Source organism: Vanellus vanellus, assembly GCF_965231255.1.
Source record: "Vanellus vanellus genome assembly, contig: HAP1_SCAFFOLD_76, whole genome shotgun sequence".
NCBI lineage: Eukaryota > Metazoa > Chordata > Aves > Charadriiformes > Charadriidae > Vanellus > Vanellus vanellus.
This window is the reverse complement of record NW_028127111.1, coordinates 157835-178022: the sequence shown is the minus strand read 5'-3', so window position 1 is coordinate 178022 and position 20188 is coordinate 157835. Positions and strand designations below refer to the sequence as shown.

The 20188-nt window shown below is 53.0% G+C and overlaps 2 protein-coding genes across 2 annotated transcripts; one reads left to right on the top strand and one right to left on the bottom strand.

The window, feature by feature from the left end:
• Nucleotides 1-3360: 3360 nt before the first annotated feature.
• On the top strand, nucleotides 3361-4296 carry LOC309685477 (olfactory receptor 14J1-like; the record flags this gene model as incomplete). Its single annotated transcript, XM_082501240.1, has 1 exon — nucleotides 3361-4296. One exon carries the CDS (start codon nucleotides 3361-3363, stop codon nucleotides 4294-4296), a length of 936 nt encoding a protein of 311 aa, XP_082357366.1.
• A 14667-nt stretch (nucleotides 4297-18963) lies between these two features.
• On the bottom strand, nucleotides 18964-19899 carry LOC309685476 (olfactory receptor 14I1-like; the record flags this gene model as incomplete). Its single annotated transcript, XM_082501239.1, has 1 exon — nucleotides 18964-19899. The coding sequence occupies one exon, from the start codon at nucleotides 19897-19899 to the stop codon at nucleotides 18964-18966; it is 936 nt and encodes a 311-aa protein (XP_082357365.1).
• Between the last annotated feature and the right edge of the window lie 289 nt (nucleotides 19900-20188).

The following is a 20188-nucleotide window of genomic DNA, read 5'->3' as shown; positions in this document are numbered from 1 at the left end:
GGGTTGCACTAGACTATCTCTGAGGGTTCCTTCTAACCCCTACCATACTGCGATCCTGTGATTCTGTGGTCTTCTATGTTTTCTTCTGGCCAAAGAGATTCCCCACCAGCATCCAGGACAATGCCCCCAGATGCTGCCCTGTCTCTCACAATTGCTCCATTAGAGCTTGCAGTTCCCTGCACGTGTCCTGAACCACCTCTGGCACCTCAGATGTCACCCGGTGTTTGCATTGGAAAAGCTCCCTCCTGGCCTCTGTCTCCATTACTCACAGGGCACCTCAGAGGAGGAGCTCACAGCAATTTAGAGCAGCTGAGCTGAGGCAAGAGGAATCCCCCCTCTGGTGGGTCTGTGGGGTGCACTGGAGAAGCCGAATGTCCCTCCGGCCTCAAGAATACTGCTGAGGAACACTGAACATTGATGCCTCCTGTAGGTCCACACACCCTGGCAGAGCAGAGATTCCTTCCCACCACAGGGATCGATCCGTCCAGGGTTCAGAGAGGGACAGTCGGTGATGACTTCATTGTGCTTCAAACTCTGCTCCCCAGGAGAGACCCCGCCGCCTTGGAGGAGCTGTCAGCCCTGGAGGCGCAGGGACACCTCGAGGGATTGGGGCAGTGTGGGGAGGAGGCAGAGAAAGCCACAGCTGGTCCTCTGCTGCTGAGCTGGGCCGGGCTGCTGGGACGGAGGGAGCTCCTGGCAAGCGGGCAGCGCTGCAGAGAGACAGCTCTGCCCAGGAGAGCTCCTCTGCACAGCGCAGCAGGGCTGAGGGCACTGCCTGCAGGCAGCGAGGGCAGAGCAGGGAGGCAGAGAGAGGTTGAAGGCAGTCTGGAGAGGGAGGATGCTGAGGGCGAGTCGGGGGAGAACTCTTCCCAAAGCAGAGCAGCTGCAGTAGCTGGAGAGATCTCCAAAAGCTGGCACCTCCCACAGCCCGTGGGATCTTTCAGGAGGACGCTCACAACTTCTCTGCTGTGGAAGAAGAGGACATTCTCTAGATTGGGGCTTCCCTGCTGCACCATCAGAGGCACAGGGCATGACAGCTGCCTTCTCCCAGGAACGGTCGAAGGGCTGTGAAGGTGGGTGTGCAGGCAGGGGTGTGTAGGGCTGTCCTTGCCAGCAGGGTCCCTGCACCCCGGGGGCTATGTGCAGGGCAGGGACTTTGCCACCTGCCCAGGGAGCTCCCACGTAGGTTCTGTGGGGAGAAGTTGTGGGTGGGAGTAGCAACCCCTGGTGGGGAGGGGTCATTCTGTTTTTTAGAGGGACATGTGTGGGTCAGGACTGTTTACACCTCCAGATCACCTCTGGGCATTCCTGAGGGCACATTTCATGTTTGAGTTCCCTGAACAGTAGAGGGTCTGTCTTTTGATGTTTCCCATCTTGGTTGGCTGGGTGGGCAGTGGCAGATGTATAATGGGACATTAAAAGAAAGGTCAAAGGAGGGATCCCTGTAGAGATAAGGAGCTTTCCTGAGGCTGTGTCTTTGTTTTCCAGCTCTGGGGGCTACAGACAGCACCAGCATCCCCTTTCCAGTCTCACCAGGGTCTGTGGCACCTTCCCTTTAGCCCCTGCACACACGCAGAGGCTGCAGGGCAGAGCTGGGCACATGGGGGCTGCCATGGGGTCTGTGAGCACTGGCAGGGAAGAGACGTGGGGGCAGGGAAAAAGCTGCTGGCAGGGAGAGCTCCAGGCAGTGGAGATGGGCAGGGAAGGAGGGAGCTGCTCCTGGAAGCCCTGCTGCAGGGGAGATAGGGGCACCTCCAGCCACCCCTGCAGTGCAGGTGCCTTCCCTGAGTCACCCAGCACAGCCCTCAGCCCTCACGGCCATGGGCTCTGGGGTGGGAGTCAGCTGTGTGCCCGGCAGAGCAGCAGGAGAGGCGAAGGGCATCCCTCCTGCCACGTGCCCCATTGCTGCTGCCCAGCGGTGGGGCTGAGGGCACCTGCCCTGCATGATCAGTGTCTGGGCGGTGGCGTGCCCAGCAGGGTGAGGGTAATGCTGCCCTGAGTGCCCGGCTGCCTCTCCCCGTGCCTCGCCCAGCCAGGCCCTCACGGCATTTCTCCAGGTTTCTCCACATGTCTCCTTTAAAGTTACCTTTTTATTGCTGTCAGCCTCCCTGTGATGGGAATTTCAGCTGCAGAGTCCCACAATGATCTTGTTCATCCACTCCTGACTATGACTCCTCCCTTATGAGGAAAGACTGAGGGAGCTGGGTCTCTTTAGTTTGGAGAAGAGGAGACTGAGGGGTGATCTTATTAGCGTTTATAAATATATAAAGGGGGAATGCCAGGAGGATGGAGCCAGGCTCTTCTCAGTGGCGACCAGTGATAGGACAAGGGGTAATGGATTCAAGCTGGAACACAAGAGGTTCCACTTAAATTTGAGAAGAAACTTCTTCTCAGTGAGGGTGACAGAGCACTGGAACAGGCTGCCCAGGGAGGTTGTGGAGTCTCCTTCTCTGGAGACATTCAAAACTCGCCTGGACACCTTCCTGTGCAACCTCGTCTAGGTGTTCCTGCTCCGACAGGGGGATTGGACTAGATGATCTTTTGAGGTCCCTTCCAATCCCTAGCATACTGTGATACTGATACTGTGACTATGTGTCCATGGGAACCAGTGTCCCAGCTTTCCTCTGACCTGTGGGGCTGTGGGCAATGCAGGCCGTGGGGGTGGGGAAGGAGTCCATTTTCTCTCACTGAGATGCCAAAAACTGGGTATGTCCTTTGGGTGTCCATGGAAGCTGTGAGCTGCCATCCATGATGCCAACCTGTCCCATAGAACTTTTGTGTTATCGGAAAGCCCCACAGAGAAACACAGAGACTCTGTGACTGAGGAAATGCTGTTGGGTGGGTGAAATGAGTCATGTGTGTCCTTGGCTAGAGGTGGGCTTCTGAGACCTTGAGAAAGGGTGAGACATTTCATAGTCTGAAATGGATCCTTCTGCTCTCAGCACTGTCTGATGGCATAATACAAGAGGGTAATCCCCCTCCACCTCATGAAGGTGCAAGACGGAGGGACAAACCATCTCCCCTGACTCTGCTCTCTGCCCCAGGCAATCCTCATGTCTCACAGCACTCACTCTGTTCTCCTGGAGTGCAGCAGAAATGCTAAGGGTTTCTGACATCCCAGAACAGTGCCCAGGGGAGGTGGGAGAGCTGTAAAATACCCAAAGCCTCTCCAACTGCCTTCTGCCATCCCTGTTCCATAGCAGTGAGTGTTCAGATGTTGAAAAGCCCATCTGCATTAGGTGTGGGTTCCTCAGCCAAAGGAGAACACCAGGACTGGCTCCTGCCGCCACCCTCCCTATGAACTCCATTGACTTACTCTCTTTCCCTCCTTGGACAGGTGCCCCTGCCCAGAGGCAGCAAATGTCCAACAGCAGCTCCATCACCCACTTCCTCCTCATGGAGTTCGCAGACACACGGGAGCTGCAGCTCTTGACCTTTGGGCTCTTTCTGGGCATCTACCTGGCTGCCGTCCTGGGAAACAGCCTCATCATCACCGCCATCGCTTGCGACCACCGCCTCCACACCCCCATGTACTTCTTCCTCCTCAACCTCTCCCTCATAGACCTGGGCTGCATCTCCACCACTCTCCCCAAAGCCATGGCCAATTCCCTCTGGAACACACAGGATATCTCTTACTTTGGCTGTGCTGTCCAGCTCTTTTTCTTTTTCTTTTTTATGTCAACAGAGTGTTCTCTCCTCACAGTCATGGCCTATGACCGCTACATTGCCATCTGCCATCCCCTGCACTACGGGACCCTCCTGGGCAGCAGAGCTTGTGTCCGCATGGCAGCAGCTGCCTGGGGCAGTGGGTTCCTCAATTCTCTCCTGCACACGGCCAATACATTTTCACTGCCCCTCTGCCAGGGCAATGCCCTGCACCAGTTCTTCTGTGAAATCCCCCACATCCTCAAGCTCGCCTGCTCACACTCCTACCTCAGGGAAGTTGGGCTTCTGGTGGTTAGTGTCTGTTTAGCCTTTGGGTGTTTTGTTTTCATTGTGCTGTCCTATGTGCAGATCCTGAGGGCGGTGCTGAGGATCCCCTCACAGCAGGGACGGCACAAAGCCTTTTCCACATGCTTCCCTCACCTGGCTGTGGTCTCCCTCTTTCTCAGCACTGGAACATTTGCCCACCTGAAGCCCCCCTCCATCTCCTCCCCATCTCTGGACCTGGTGGTGGCAGTGTTGTACTCAGTGGTGCCTCCAGCAGTGAACCCCCTCATCTACAGCATGAGGAACCAGGAGCTCAAGGATGCCGTACGGAAACAGGCCCAATGGATGCTGTTTCACCGACAATAACCTGCCGCCCCTTCCATGCACATTGCCCAAGGCTTATCTTAGGCTGTGAGTCTGCTTTTTTCTCTCGTGATAATCCTGCTTGTAGATAATTTTCTGAGTTTACACTGCTTGTCTTGAGGCTTGATCCTACTGTGTCTGACCCTTGCACAACAGTGTGTCAGGTGTGGCCTGACAGATAACAGCTCTTCAATAAAAGGGCACCTCCCAAGTGCAGTGCCTGAAGGATGGGCTGTTCCTCCAAAGTTCCTTCCAAGAACATGTTCAAGGAATTGGTCTTTTAATGAGTCTCTTCTCCTTGTCTTTTCAGTGCTTTTCGAGCTAAGCCGATGGTACTATTGGGTTCCACTGCACCAAATATTCTGGATTTTAAAGCGCTCTTCCTTCTGCCCAATAGAAGGGGAGACTCCCATTATCTCCTCAGTCTTCTTCATGTATGACAGGACTGTTGGCATATACCGGACGTTCTGGAAAGGCAATTTTTAGGGGGAGGAGAGGCAGGATTAGGGACTCGAGACGTGCCCTTGTGCTGGAACAGATGGAGACTCCGAAGGTGAAACACCCTCAAAGGTCAAGTCCACCAATATAAAGCACTGAATAAATGTGTCCATGCACAAGGATGCTGCAGTGCCGAGGGAGTCAGCAGGGACTCATCAGGCACAGGGAGGGGAGAGTGGGGAGACGTAGGAGGTGCCTGAGGGAACCCCAGGGCCAGGACTGCTGTGCTGTCCTGGGGTATGGCGCTGAATGGGGAGAGCAGGGGGCAAATTCAGTAAGGGCTGGGGATGAGGCACAATATGAATTCCTGAGAAGCAGAGAGTGACCTGCCTCTTTTTCCTCGTTCCGTCGGCGCCAGCACGAGCCCCGGGGCTGATGGGCAGGCTGACCTCCTTGTCTGCCCCCCAGGAGCTGCTGTGCCCTTGGGAGGAGCTGGGGATGTGCGGTGAGTGCCCAGAGCTCTGCATCAGCCTGTGGCAGGCAGTGCTGTGGGGCCAGTCCAGACTGGGCTGCTGGGCTGGGCTGTCCTGGGGAGAGAGCGGGGGAGGTGGGCAGAGCTGGGCAGGGGCTGGTGAGGGCTGGGAAGTGCCTGGGAGAGGACAACGGCAGTGTTAGAGCCCTTTCCAGGGAAGACTGAGGCAAAGAAGTCGTTGAGTATCTCAGCCTTCTCCATGTCCCTGGTGACCAGGTCTCCCGGTTCCTTCCCGAGTGGGCCCACGTGTTCCCTAGTCTTTCTTTTGTCACCCACATACCTATAGAAGGCTTTCTTGTTGCCCCTCATGCCCCTGGCCAGATTCACCTCTACCTGGGCTTTAGCTTTCCTAACCTGATCCCTGGCTGCTCGGACAATTCCTCCAAGGCTACCTGTCCTTGCTTCCACCCTCTGTAGGCTTCCTTTGTCTCTTTGAGATTGACCAGGAGCTCCTTGGTCATCCACGCAGGCCTCCTGCTTTGCCTGACTTCCTCTTTGCCAGGATGTATTGCTCCTGAGCTTGGCAGAGGTAGCCCTTGAATATTAGCCAACTTTCGTGGCCCCCTCTTTCTTCCAGGGCTTTGTCCCAATGTACTCCACCAAGCAGATCCCTGAAGAGGCCACAGTCTGCTCTCCTGAAGTCCAGAGCTTACTGCGTGCCCTCCTCGCCACCTTAAAGATCTCAGAATCTGCCATCTCAAGGTCACTGCAGCCAAGGCTGCCCTTGACAATGGCATTCCCCACTGTCTCCTCTTTGTTGGTGAGAACAAATCCAGCATGGAACCTCTCTTCGTTGGCTCCTCTGTCACTTGGAGAAGGATGTAATCGTCAATGCGTTCCAGGAACCTCCTGGATTGCCTATGTGCTGCTGTGCTTTCCTTCCAACAGCTATCAGGGTGGCTGAAGTTCCCTCTGAGGACCAGGGCTTGTGAACATGAGGCTACTCCAATCTGTCTATAGAGGGCCTTATCCACTTGGTCTTCCTGGTCAGGGGCCTGTAGCAGAACACGCCTGTAACATGACCTCTCTATGCTCTCCCTTAAATCTTGACCTATATGCTCTTGGTCATTTCCTTATCCATCCCCAGGCAGAGCTCCATGCACTCCAGCTGGTCCTTGACATAGAGGGTGACACCCCCTCCTCGTCTCCCCTCCCTGTCCTTCCTGAAGAGCCTGTACCCGTCCATTCCAACACTCCAGACATAGGAGCCATCCCACAATGTCTCCGCAATGCCGATTAGATCATAGTCTTGCAGGCTAGGAAGCTCCATCTAAACATGAGGAGGAATTTGTTTACTTTGAGGGTGTCAGAGCACTGGCACAGGCTGCCCAGAGAGGTGGTGGAATCTCTGACTCTGGAGACATTCCAAACCTACCTGGATGCCATCCTGTGCAACTGCTGTAGGTGAACCTTCTCTGGAAAGGGGTTGGACTAGATGATCTCTACACATCCCTTCCAACCACTCTTGTTATCTGATTCTGTGACCTGTTGGAGCATGTTCATAGGAGGGGCCCAAAGATGATCAGAGGGCTGGAGCACCTCTCCTGAGAAGACAGACTGAGGGAGTTGGGGTTGTTCAGCCTGGAGAAGAGAAGGCTCTGTGGGGACCTCATAGCATTCTGTCAGTACCTAAACGGGGCCTAGAGGAAAGTTGGAGAGGGACTCTTTTTCAGGGAGTGCAGCGATAGGACAAGGAGTAATCATTTTACACTGAAAGTGCGTAGATTTAGATTAGGTCTTAGGAAGAAATTCTTCACTCTGAGATGGTGAGACACTGGAAGAGGCTGGCTGGAGAGGTTGTTGAGGCCCCATCCCTGGAAGTGTTCAAGGCCAGGTTGGACAGGGCTTTGAGTAACCTGATCTAGATGGAGGTGCCCTTGCCCAGGACAGGGGAGGTGGAACTAGCTGATCTTCAAGTCTCTTCCTACTCTGACCATTCCATGAGTCTGTGATTCTCCCCTTGCAGGGATTCCTCCTTCCACTCACAGCTTCTCCCCACAGCAGCGTGGGGAGCTCTGTGGGCAGGCTGAGTGGGGATCCTGGCAGGGGGCAAAGTCCCTGCCCTGGCACACAGGGGGCTCCCTGGAGTGCAGGGACCCTGTTGTGAAGGACAGCCCGGGCCAGCCCTAGCTGCACCCGCAGCTTCCCACCCCTGAAGCCATCCCCAGGAGAAGGCAGCCATCATGACCTTTCCCTCTGACGGTGCAGCAGGGAAGCCCTGCTCTGCAGCATGTCCTCCTTCTCCACCCTAGAGAAGCCAAGACAGACACCATGACAGCTCCTGTCAGCCATGGCATGTGCCAGCTCTGGAAGACCTGTCCAGGATACTCAGACTACTTTCTTGTCTTATTATTGGGCAGGACATGCAGACAGTGGCAGGCAGGGACCTTCTTTACTCCTGGTGTGGGATAGGGCTCAGCTGAGTCAATGGAGGCATCTCATCCTGCGTTTCTATTGGTAGCACTGGAAGGGGACTCAGCTCCCTCCCATGCCTGTCACAAACCCACAGGCGGTGGCACTCCTCTTGCCTCACTTCAGGCGGGCATTAAATAGGCACCTGCATGTGAGCTCCTTGTCTCAGCTGCCATGGTAATGAATGAAGATGTAGGGTAGGAGCTGGCTGTTCAGATGAAACACCTGGTGACATCTGAGTGCCAGAGGTTGTCCAAGGACAGTGGAAGAGAACTGCACCTGTCCCTATTTACTGTTTCCTTTGCAGCCTATGTGCCATCTACCCAAATGGTGTCCTGTACCACAGGGAGAGCTCACTTTGTCTCTTTTCCGTCAGCTGGGTTGACTAGATCTCCATTGACTACGATGATGGTTTTCATCCCCACGTTGCCTAATGAGATTCCAGGCAGTTCCTCTCTTTGATGTCCCAAAAGAAGCCTGTAGTTTTGCGAGATGCCAAGGCTCTCACACATCACTACATGTGGCCGGCAGGTACCGCACAGGAAAGCCATCCCCGTTCCGACCGAGTGTGGGACAAATACTCCAGACGGCCCTGCAGACAGGTTCGGTGCCTTTGTGCCAGCCATGGATTGCTCCCACCACAGCGTGGCAAGGTGTGTCCCTTCTCCATTCAGTAGATATAAGGCAGTGCAGGAACACGAGGCACATCACACATGGGCCTACGCTCTCAGAATGGTGGGTTTTCTCTCTCCCACGCTTGACTCACCCCCTTGAAGACACAGTCAAGGAACAGACCAACAATTTTCACAGTGGGCTGCTCAGCAGCACCTTGTTGTTCACAAAGCTAGAGTCCACGTCCACTGAATGCCTTCTGCAGCAACAGAGACAGCATTGACAGCACCCCCGTATCTTGCCAGGGCTGCACTTCCCAGCCCTATTTCTCTCTGTCCTTGGGGACGGCAGGCTTTGCTCACTCTCTTGACATCCAGTCATTTCAGCTTTGGGTTTCCATCCCCTTTGGCATGGCTCTTCTCTGAGGCAAAGCCTTTGCAAACAGGGGGTTTGGAATGCTTGGTCCCAGGTTTCTCTCAGTCAGAGCTTGGCCTGGTGCTACACCTGAGGTGCTACAGCCCTTACGGGCACTGACGCCCTCAGCCAGAACGAGCTCGAGCCTGTGGTTTTTGACACAGATGGAGTAACTGCCAAGGTGTGGTAGAAGAAGTCACAGAGTTTGGGGTGCTGCAATGGATGGGTTCATAGTTTTCAGTACAGACAGGCTGGAAGGATCGGGGGTGGGTTCCCTCAAAGGGAACAAGTTGCTTGGATGTATGGAGCTCCTTCATGGGGCAAGTGACAAATTGGGTGAGCCCTTTTGAGTGGAGGTCAGAGGAAGTGTCAGTAACGGTGCTTTTGTGGTGGGAGATAAGGAAGCCACAGTCAGGGTGGGGCAGTTGGCATAGTCTTTTCTAAGCACCCCAAGAAGTCTCTGGGTGTAGAAGAAGCCTGGTCCTCCATGGGGACTTTAATGACCTGGCATTTTCTGGAAGGGCAACACCGCAGGATGCAAACAGTCCAGGCAGTTTTGGGACAGCTTCTTTACACAACTGCCAGATGGGCCAACAAGGGTCATGCAAACCCAGATCTGATACTTGCAAGCAAGAGCTGCTCAGGGATGTGAAGACGGTCTGTTGTGACCCTGAAATGGTGGGGCATGAGCTCCTGAGGAGAGGGAGAAAGGGGAATAGAAGACTGCAGATGCCGGTCGTCAGTGGAGCAGATTTTGGCTTATTTTGGGGAGAGGTAGCCAGTATCCCATGGTCAGCAGCACTGGTGGGCAGGAAAGCTAAGTATACCTGGTCTTCAAGGACAGCATCCTCCAAACACAGCAAGCTTGTCTATCAAAATTTGCTTGAAACATGGAAGAGAATTCAAGAACTCAACATTATTTCAGGAACACTTGAAGAAGAAATAAAGATAATGTCTGGTCACAGCTTATCTCAGTAAGACTAGGTGGAGACAGATGTATACTTCACACCCTCTTTGCCTCATGTTTCAGAAACAAGTTCTTCTCAGCCATTGTGCCTCAAGGCAAGACTCCAGAGGTAAACAGCCAGAGGGAGACAAAGTGTCCTCAGCTGTCTGGTCTTTGTCCAGGACATATGCAAAAAAAAATATGACAATTTACAGAACAGTATCAAAGTTCTGAAAATGAAGACTTCTGACACACTTATTACACCGAGGTCTTTTCTGCATGTTTCAACTTCTGCCTCACTTCGTCATTCAGGGGCTGATGCCCACACAGAGGTGCCCACTGCCTCCCAGATTCCCAGGCATAGCTGAAGACCCAATGTGGGACTGGGAAGTGTGACCCCGGGCTGATCGAGCAGTTGTGGAGCTGCAGCTGGTGGACAGGCAGGGTAGGGCAAAGTATCTGAGTGGAGACAACTGATTTCTCTCCCTCCGGGAGAAAAGGAAGCCTGGGCAATTGCACCCAAGCTGTCCAGTGCTGGAGGAGGATGGGCAAGGAGTGGGTGTGGATGTTTCAGAGTCTGCCTGAAGATGTAACCCAGACCCCTTGGGGTCAGTGCACCTTTGGCCATTCCAAAGAGAGCATGCCGTTCACTTTGTCTCTTTGCTTCCCTTTGTGAATGGAGGGAGCTCGTGACTTCAGCGTGTGCCTCGCTGTGAGCGCATATGAACCGAGAGACTCTGGGGCAGGGAGTGCTTTGGGGGTTCTCGGGATCCGTGCTTGGCACAGAAATGTGTTTGCCTTTGGTCTAAGGCTGTCCTCTGTGGAGAGTGGACTTCAGAGGAGGAAAGGTGGACTTAATGTACAACAGAGTATTTTATTTTCTATTGAACCATGCCTTCCTTTGGGCTCATTTTTTGGCTACAAAGAAAATTCTGTGTGTGGGTGCAGTTCATTCTCTAAGTGAAACAGGTGGAAACTGTTTCCAAAGGGCTGAAACCTGCAACTCCAGAGTGTAGCAGAGAAAGCTCAGATTTGAGGAAAGGTGCTGTAAGTCCCAGGTGGCTGATGAGAGAAAGGCGGGGTTGGAGGTGGGGACAAAGGCTGCCCACAGAGTGTCTGACATACAGGGTCTTGACTGCCCTACACAGTCAGACTCCATTTGGAGAGGTCCAGTTTCAGTGTCATTTGGAAATTGCTGATATCAATAGACAGAGAAATGAAGCAGAGAAATAAAAAAAAAAGAAAGAAAAATAAATCCTTTCTTCTCGTCATTTACTAATGAAACCTTTTAACTTCTGAAATCTCTCTAATTAACCACAGCAGAATTGTATAATAAGAAAATTATGCCCAGAGCCATTGCTCGTTATGGCATTTTGCATGTTAATGAGCCCTCTGGTGCCCAGTTCCTGAACTGCAGGTACTGAGGGTGGATTGAAGTGGTCTCTAGAGCAGTGCAAGTCAGCCTCCAAGGTTCTGAGGGCGTCAGCGGTCCCCACTGAGGGCCATCCCTGACTGTCCCTGAAGCAGAAAGCCAGAGGCACTGCTTCCAGTTGGAAATGAATTGTGAAAGTGTCTGTGAAAGCCCTTGCCGTGTCTCATCAAGCAGGATATTCAAGCGCTGACCCCCACACCCTGACAATGGGGACTTCTTCCTTCAAGGGATGCTCAGAGCTCCTTCTGGGAGCAGTGCGATGAGGGGGTGTGTGTAGGAAACCTCTCGGGCTGTCTGGAGGGTGGGGGAGGAGGCAGCGAAGCAGTGTGTGTGTGAGGAACTGGAGTGCTCTCAGGGGCTCCAGTGGAAGAGTCCGCAGCCATCGTGGAAAGGACAAGGATTTCAGTTGTGCTTGGGGGGCGGGCGGACGGACACACACGACATCCTGACCACAGACTGTCCTACACTTTCCTCTGCCTGTGCCCGTTTCTCTGCAGATTTCAACCACCACCCCTGCTTCCCCACCTCACTCCCACCCCGTGCTGGCCCAAGCTTTACTCATGACTCTCTGTCTTCACTAATTCTTCAAACACAAAGCCGTGTTTTTCTGAGCTTTTGCCAATGAGTTCCCCATAACCTGTGCAGCTTCTTCCAAAGCCCTCCTAATGCTCCTCTGTCTCCAGAGATGGAGCCACAAGAGGGAACCCCACCCCTGAGCCTTCCAGCCTGTCTGTTCTGAGAACTATGTGCCCATCCATTGCAGCACCACAAACTGTTTCATTTCTTCTACTGCACCTTTGCAGTGACTCCATCGCTGTCAATGGCAGAGGGCAGGGGCTGTGTGGCTGGGTAGCAGCTCCACAGGAAAGGCTCTTGGTGGTCCTTGGGTTTCATAAGGCAACACATGAGCCCTCAGCAAAGATGGCCAACAGCATCCTTTGCTTCTCTTTTCATTCCCTGAAATCACAAATGCTTCTCTTTTATTCTCCTTATACCCTCCCAAAAGAACAGCCCACCTGTGCTGGTTTGAGGTGAAACAGAACCCCTCTTCTGTGCAGCAATTTTCCTTTGCAGCTGAGCCTCTTTGAACTAACTGAACTCTCTGAAATTAACAGCATATTGTGGTGACACTGATCAGAGCGATAAAATCTTATTAGTTGTAATGTATGCTGAGGAATGGTCTGCAGAATTCTCTTTCTCATACTTATTGGTATAACCCCCAAGGCCAGCTGACTTGGTTCTTTGCCCCATTGGAGGGTCAGGAGCAGAAGAGCATAGAGGGGTGGCACCTGTCTGGAGGAGATGCCAGGACAGGTGACCCCAAACTGACCATCAGGGTATTCCATCCCATCTGCCTCACGCTCAGTATAAAAGCTGAGGGATCAAAGGGTCAGCTCTTTTCCTTCAATGGCTGGTGTTCTAGGAGGACTCTGGCTGTTTGTTTGCCTTTGATGTGTATCTGTGCATTCCTGAATGCAGTTCTCATCCGTCCCAGAGTTGAGCCTGGGACTTTCCCCATGCCTGCTTGTGACGTGATCATCATCTTGGGAGCTTGATCCAGTTTAGTATGTATGTCATTATTTCTTTTTTTATTTTATTATTAATATTGCATTAAAGTAGTTGACTTCCTTCTAAGTTCACAAGTCTGTTGCTCTCTCTCCTTCCTGTCCATAGAGAGAGAGATAGGGGAGAGCATCTATTGTTTGCTGCAGTGGCCAGTGTGGCCCAAACCACAGTAAGAATAAGGGAACTGTACTGTTGGATTGATGGCAGTCCTTGCTCCTGCACACGGAATTCCATCCACAAATTACCTGTGTTCATTTAATATTTGGTTGGCTGTCTCGAGGAATTGTCCCTGACACATCCTTGGCTCAACTCAAACAGCATTTTGTCTGGGAAGCTGTCTGAAGGAACAGCCTCATCCCAACTTCATTCCGTGGTCTGTAGACTGAGAGATACTCTCTGCAATCAAAGTGGAAGGTTCGTAGGTGATGGTGGTGACCACAATGACCCACCACGCAGCTTTTGGTCTGGCTCTCTGGATGCTCCAAACCAACGGAACTCTGAAGGGCAGTAAAACTGGAATTGGAGCTTACAGACAACACGGTGGAAATGCTTTATCTGGTTGAAGCAGCAAAATTTCTGTGTTTGCTCCTGTAGAGGCAGTATGGGAAGTGCACAGCATCAAATAGACGTTGCAGCTTGAGTGGTGTGAGTAGAATGGTAGAATCATAGACTCATAGAATAGTTTAATTGGAAAGGAAATTAAAGATCACCAAGTCCCACCCCCACTGCCCTGGGCAAGGACATGTCCCACTAGACCAGATTGCTCCAAGCCCCATGCAACCTGGCCTTGAACACCTCCAGGGATGGGGCAGCCACAGCTTCCCGTGGCAACCTGGGCCAGTGTCTCACCACCCTCATGTGATTATTTTATTTTTTTCTAATAACTATTCTAAATCTCCCCTCTTCCAGCTTGAAAACATTCCCCCTTGTCCTACTCCTACATTTTTTTAGTGTACCTTTACCCTTGTGAAAAGTCCCTCCCCAGCTTTCCTGTAGCCCCCCTTCAGATACTGGAAGGCCGCTATATATGACTGACATAAAAACCCCAGCAGCTGTTATTCAAGAACACACCTACTCTGTCCTGTACTTCTAAAAGGTGCTCTAGAGCTAAGCCATTCTATATTACCATTTTTGATAAAAATTTGATTTCTTCCTCTAAGGCTGTCATACTGTCTGCCTCTTCATTAATGGCTTTTTCTAATTCTCTTGGCACATTCGCAGTAGCCCTTTCTAGTTTTGCAGTCCCTCACTGTGAGATAAAATCTATTACAGAGAGTTTGAACTCAGGGCCACATTAGCAAAGGCATTTATGAAAGGCAGGTCCTGCTTGACTAACCTGATCTCCTTCTACAACGTGGTCACGCGCTCAGTGGATGAGGGAAAAACTGTGGATGTTGTCTATCTGGACTTTAGTAAAGCCTTTGACACTGTTTCCCACAGCATTCTCCTGGAGAAACTGGCTGCTCATGGCTCGGATGGGCACACACTTTACTGGGTAAAAAGCTGTCTGGAAGGCCGTGCCCAGAGAGTGGTGGTGAACGGAGTTAATTGCAGTTGGCGGGCGGTCAGGAGTGGTGTCCCCCAGGGCTCAGTGCTGGGGCCAGTCCTGTTTAACGTCTTTATCAATGATCGGGATGAGGGGATGGAGTGCACCCTCAGTCAGTTTGCGGATGACACCAAGCTGGGGGGGAGTGTTGATCTGCCTGAGGGTAGGGAGGCTCTGCAGAGGGATTCGGACAGAATGGAACCATGGGCTAAGGCAGACTGTAGGAGTTTCAATGAGGCCAAATGCTGCGTCTCACACTTTGGCCACAACAACCCCCGCCAATGCTACAGGCTTGGGGAGGAGTGGCTGGAAAGCTGCTCAGCAGAGAGGGACCTCTGTTGTTGGTTGATAGCAGCTGAACATGAGCCAGCAGTGTGCCCAGGTGGCCAAGAAGCCCAATGGCATCCTGGAGTGTATCAGGACTAGTGTAGCCAGTAGGACCAGGGAGGTGATTTTCCCCCTGTACTGGGCACTGGGGAGGCCGCATCTTGAGTACTGTGTTCACTTTCGGCCCCCTCACCACAAAAAGGACATTGAGGCACTGGAGCGTGTCCAGAGAAGGGCAACGAAACGGGTGAGTGGTCAGGAGCACATGTCTTATGAGGAGCAGCTGAGGGAACTGGGGTTGTTTAGCCTGGAGAAAAGGAGGTTGAGGGGAGACCTTATCGCTCTCTAAAACGATTTGAAAGGAGGTGGCAGAGAGGTGGGGGTCCACCTGTTCTGTCAGGTAACAGGTGTTAGAACAAGAGGAAATGGTTCAATTTGCACCAAGGGAAGTTTCAACTGGATATTAGGAATAATTTCTTTATTGAAAGGGTCATCAGGCATTGGAATGCGTTACCCAGGGCAGTGGTGGAGTCCCCATCCCTGGAGGTGTTTAAGGGTTGTGTAGATATAGTGCTGAGGGACATGGTTTAGTGATGAGCTTGTCAGTGTTAGGTTAATGATTGGACTATGTGATCTTACAGGACTTTTCCAATCTAGGAGTTTCTGTGATACTGTGATTCTGTGATGATGGCCCTGGGGCAACCTCGCCGGGGTGTCCAGTGGGCACAGGCACAGCCCAGACCCTGCTCGTCTGGTCCCTCATGTCTCTCGCAGGAGCCCGGCTGTGCCAGGACACTGCTATGTGCCCCCACCCTGCACACTCCCCCAGTTCAGCTCTTCCCTGAGGTATTCCTCTCTGGGGCACTTGCCAGCCCCGCCAGCCCACACCCTCCCTGAATCTGGACACCTCCTGCTCTCTCCCAGCACAGACCAGCAGAGCAGCCCCATTGGCAATGGTCCAACCAGCCTTCATGCTGAGGAGATATCCACCCCAGGCAGCTTGGAGCCCCCCGTGCCAAATGTCTTTCCCAGGATGGCATGAGAGAATTGGCCCAGGGCACCCTCAGGAAGGTCCTTTGGCCCCAGGGACAGGGCAGCCTGCCCCAAGCTGCCCCACCGCAGCAAAGAGTTCCTCTTACCATGTCTGTCCTGCACACATGCGGTGCCCTGCTCTTCTCCCACCACAGCCCATCTTCCCTCAGAGCCTTTTCCCGAAACAGCTCATCCGTGCTGGCCTGGCCAGCCGTTCCTGCACCCCCTCCCCAGGTGTCCCACAGCCCCCGAGCTGGTGGTGCAGCTCTGCAGAGCCGGGGGCTGTGGTGCCCAGGGCCATGCTGGTCAGGCTGGGAGGCAGACCCAGCTCGGGTGGCTCCTGCCCCCTCCACCTCAGCACACAGATGAGGCCCCTGCAGCTCCAGAGAAGTTCTCAGGGAAAGGATCTCAGACAAACAAGTCAGTGCAGGGTCCTTCAGTTTTTTAAAAACAAAGAGAGAAGAGCTTCTTATTTACACAAAGTCTGTGGCTCCCACAACACAGACAGACCCTGACATAGCAATAAGATAAAGGATGATTCTTCACTTTTATTGACAGCATTAACAAAACCCAGAAAAGCTAAAAAACACATAAATGAAAGGAAAAATGTATTAAAGACAATCTGGGCCTGTAATGAGTTACATCATGTGTGATATGCAGAAGATGGGCAGTTCATTGCTGCTTCTGACAAGATACCAGTCATCAGTTTCCACAGGGCATCCTTGAGCTCCTGGTTCCTCATGCTGTAGATGAGGGGGTTCACTGCTGGAGTCACCACTGAGTACAGAAATGACACCAAAGGTCCAGAGATGGGGAGTAAATGGAGGGGGGGTTCAGGTAGGCAAACATGGCAGTGCTGTTAAACAGGGAGATCACAACCAGGTGAGGGATGCCCGTGGAAAAGGCTTTGTGCCGTCCCTAATCCGATGGGATCCTCAGCACAGCCCTCAAGATCTGCGCATAGGAAAAGAGAATGAAAGCAAAAGCCCCAAATGCTAGTAAGACACTAAGCACCAGAAGCCCAACTTCCCTGAGGTAGTCTGAATGTGAGCAGGAGAGCTTGAGGATGTGGGGGATTTCACAGAAGAACTGGTCCAGGGCATGGCCTTGGCAGAGGGGCAGTGAAAATGTATTGGCCGTGTGCAGCACAGCATAGGGAAAACACTGCCCCAGACAGCTGCTGCCATGCGGACACAAGCTCTGCTGCCCAGGAGGGTCCCGTAGTGCAGGGGATGGCAGATGGCAACGTAGCGGTCATAGGCCATGATGGTGAGAAAAGAAAACTCTGCTGAAATGAAAAAGACAAACAGCAAGGCCCGTGTAGCAAGTCCTGCATAAGAGATGACCCTGGTGTCCCAGAGGGAATTGGCCATGACTTTGGGGAGAGTGGTGGAGATGGAGCCCAGGTCAAGAACAGAGAGGCTGAGGAGGAAGAAGTACATGGGGGTACCAAGAAGACTGAGTGGATAAGGTCCTCTATAGACAGATTGGAGTAGGCTCACATTCACAAGCCCTGGTCCTCAGAGGGAACTTTAGCCACCCTGATAGTTGTTGGAAGGAAAGCAGAGCAGCGCATAGGCAATCCAGGAGGTTCCTGGAACACATTAACGATTACATCCTTCTCTAAGTGATAGCAGAGCCAATGAGGAGAGGTACCATGCTGGACTTTGTCCTGACCAAGAAAGAGGGGCCCATGGGGAATGTCATGGTCCAGGGCAGCCTTGGCTGCAGTGACCTTGAGATGGCAGATTCTGAGATCTTTAAAGCGGCTAGGAGAGCACACAGTAAGCTCTCTATCCTGGACTTCAGGAGAGCAGACTTCGGCCTCTTCAGGGATCTGCTTGGTGAATTACATTGGGACAAAGCCCTGGAAGGAAGAGGGGCCCACGAAAGTTGGCTACTATTCAAGCGCTACCTCTGCCAAGCTCAGGAGCAATACATCCTGGCAAAGAGGAAGTCAGGCAAAGACAGCAGGAGGCCTGTGTGGATGACCAAGCAGCTCCTGGTCAACCTCAGAAACAAAGGAAGCCTACAGAAGGTGGAAGCAAGGACAGGTAGCCTGGGAGGTATTTTCTGAGCAGCCAAGTATCAGGTTAGGAAAGCTAAAGCCCAGGTAGAGGTGAATCTGGCCAGGAGCATGAGGGGCAACAAGAAAGCCTTCTATAGGTATGTGGGTTACCAAAGGAAGACTAGGGAACACGTGGGCGCACCCAGGAAGGAACCGGGAGACCTGGTCACCCGGGACATGGAGAAGGCTGAGATACTCAATGCCTCAGTCTTCCCTGGAAAGGGCTCTAACACTGCCGTTGTCCTCTCCCAGGCACTTCCCAGCACTCCCCAGCCCTCCCCAGCTCTGCCCACCTCCCCTGCCCTCTCCCCAGGACAGCCCAGCCCAGCAGCCCAGTCTGGGCTGGCCCCACAGCACTGCCCGCTGCAGGCTGATGCAGAGCTCTGGGCACTCACCGCACAGCCCCAGCTCCTCCCAAGGGCACAGCAGCTCCTGGGGGGCAGACAAGGAGGTCAGCCTGCCCATCAGCCCCGGGGCTCGTGCTGGTACCGAGGGAATGAGGAAAAAGAGGCTGGTCACTCTCGGCCTCTCCGGAATTCATGTTGTGCGTGATCCCCAGCCCTGACTGAATTTGCCCCCTTCTCTCCCCAGTCAGCCCCACGCCCCAGGACAGCACAGCAGTCCTGGCCCTGGGGTTCCCTCAGGCACCTCCTGTGTCTCCCCACTCTCCCCTCCCTGTGCCTGATGAGTCCCTGCTGACTCCCTCGGCACTGCAGCGTCCTTGTGCGTGGACACATTGATTCAGTGCTTTATATTAGTGGACTTCACCTTTGAGGGTGTTTCACCTTCGGAGTCTCCATCCGTTCCAGTCCAAGGGCAAGTGTTGAGTCCCTAATACCGCCTCTCTTCCCGCCTGAGATACATTTCCAGAACGTCCAGTATATGCCATCAGTCCTGTCATACATGAAGAAGACTGAGGAGATAATGGGAGCTCATGGACCGTCTCCCCTTCTATTGGGCACCAAGAAGAGCGCCTTTAAATCCAGAATATTTGGTGAAGTGGAAACCAATTATACCATGAGCTTAGCTCCAGAAACTTTGAAAACACAAGGAGAAGAGACTCCTTAAAATATTGATTCCTTGAACATGTTCTTGGAAGGAACTTTGGAGGAACAGCCCATCTTTCAGGCACTGCACTTGGGAGGTGCCCTTTTATTGAAGAGCTGTTATCTGTCAGGCCACACCTGACACAGTGTTGTGCAAGGGTCAGACACAGTAGGATCAAGCCTCAAGACAAGCAGCGTAAACTCAGAAAATTATCTATAAGTAGGATTATCACAAGAGAAAAAAGCATAATCACAGCCTAAGATAAACCCTGGGCAATGTGCAGAGAAGGGGTGGCAGGTTATTGTCGGTGAAACAGTGTCCATTGGGCCTGTTTCCACAGGGCATCCTTAAGCTCCTGGTTCCTCATGCTGTAGATGAGGGGGTTCACTGCTGGAGGAACCACCGAGTACAACACTGCCACCACTGGGTCCAGAGATGGGGAGGAGATGGAGGGGGGCTTCAGGTGGGCAAACACTCCAGTACTGATAAAGAGGGATACCACGGCCAGGTGAGGGAGGCATGTGGAAAAGGCTTTGTGCCGTCCCTGCTCCGAGGGGATCCTCAGCACCACCCTCAGGATCTGCACATAGGACAGCACAATGAAAACAAAACACCCAAAGGCTAAACAGGCACTAACCACAAGAAGTCCAACTTCCCTGTCGTAGGAGTGTGTGCAGGCGAGCTTGAGGATGTGGGGGATTTCACAGAAGAACTGGTGCAGGGCATTGCCCTGGCAGAGGGGCAGTGAAAATGTATTGGCCGTGTGCAGGAGAGAATTGAGGAACCCACTGCCCCAGGCAGCTGCTGCCATGCGGACACAAGCTCTGCTGCCCAGGAGGGTCCCGTAGTGCAGGGGATGGCAGATGGAGACGTAGCGGTCATAGGCCATGATGGTGAGGAGAAAACACTCTGTTGACATAAAAAAGGAAAAGAAAAAGAGCTGGACAGCACAGCCAAAGTAAGAGATATCCTGGGTGTTCCAGAGGGAATTGGCCATGGCTTTGGGGACAATGGTGGAGATGCAGCCCAGGTCAAGAATAGAGAGGTTGAGGAGGAAGAAGTACATGGGGATGTGGAGGCGGTGGTCGCAAGCGATGGCAGTGATGATGAGGCCGTTTCCCAGGAGGGCAGCCAGGTAGATGCCCAGGAAGAGCCCGAAGGTCAAGAGCTGCAGCTCCCGTGTGTCTGCGAATGCCAGGAGGAGGAAGTGGGTGATGGAGCTGCTGTTGGACATTTGCTGCCTCTGGGCAGGGGGACCTGTCCAAGGAGGAAAAGGCAGTCATAAACTGGGAGAGACTTCTCTGAGGAAATCCCAATGCCATTCCTCACAGAAATCCCCCTCCCACAGCTGAATGAGGAATGACCCAGCTCATTCTCAACCCCACAAACTCAATGACACGCTCCCTGATCGATTAAAATACTGCTTCAACACCTCCTTTCCACGAGGACAGCTCTGGGGCAGGACTCCCAGAGTCAGAGACAGTAGAGAAGCTGACCCGCAACCCCTCCCAAACTCCTGAGAT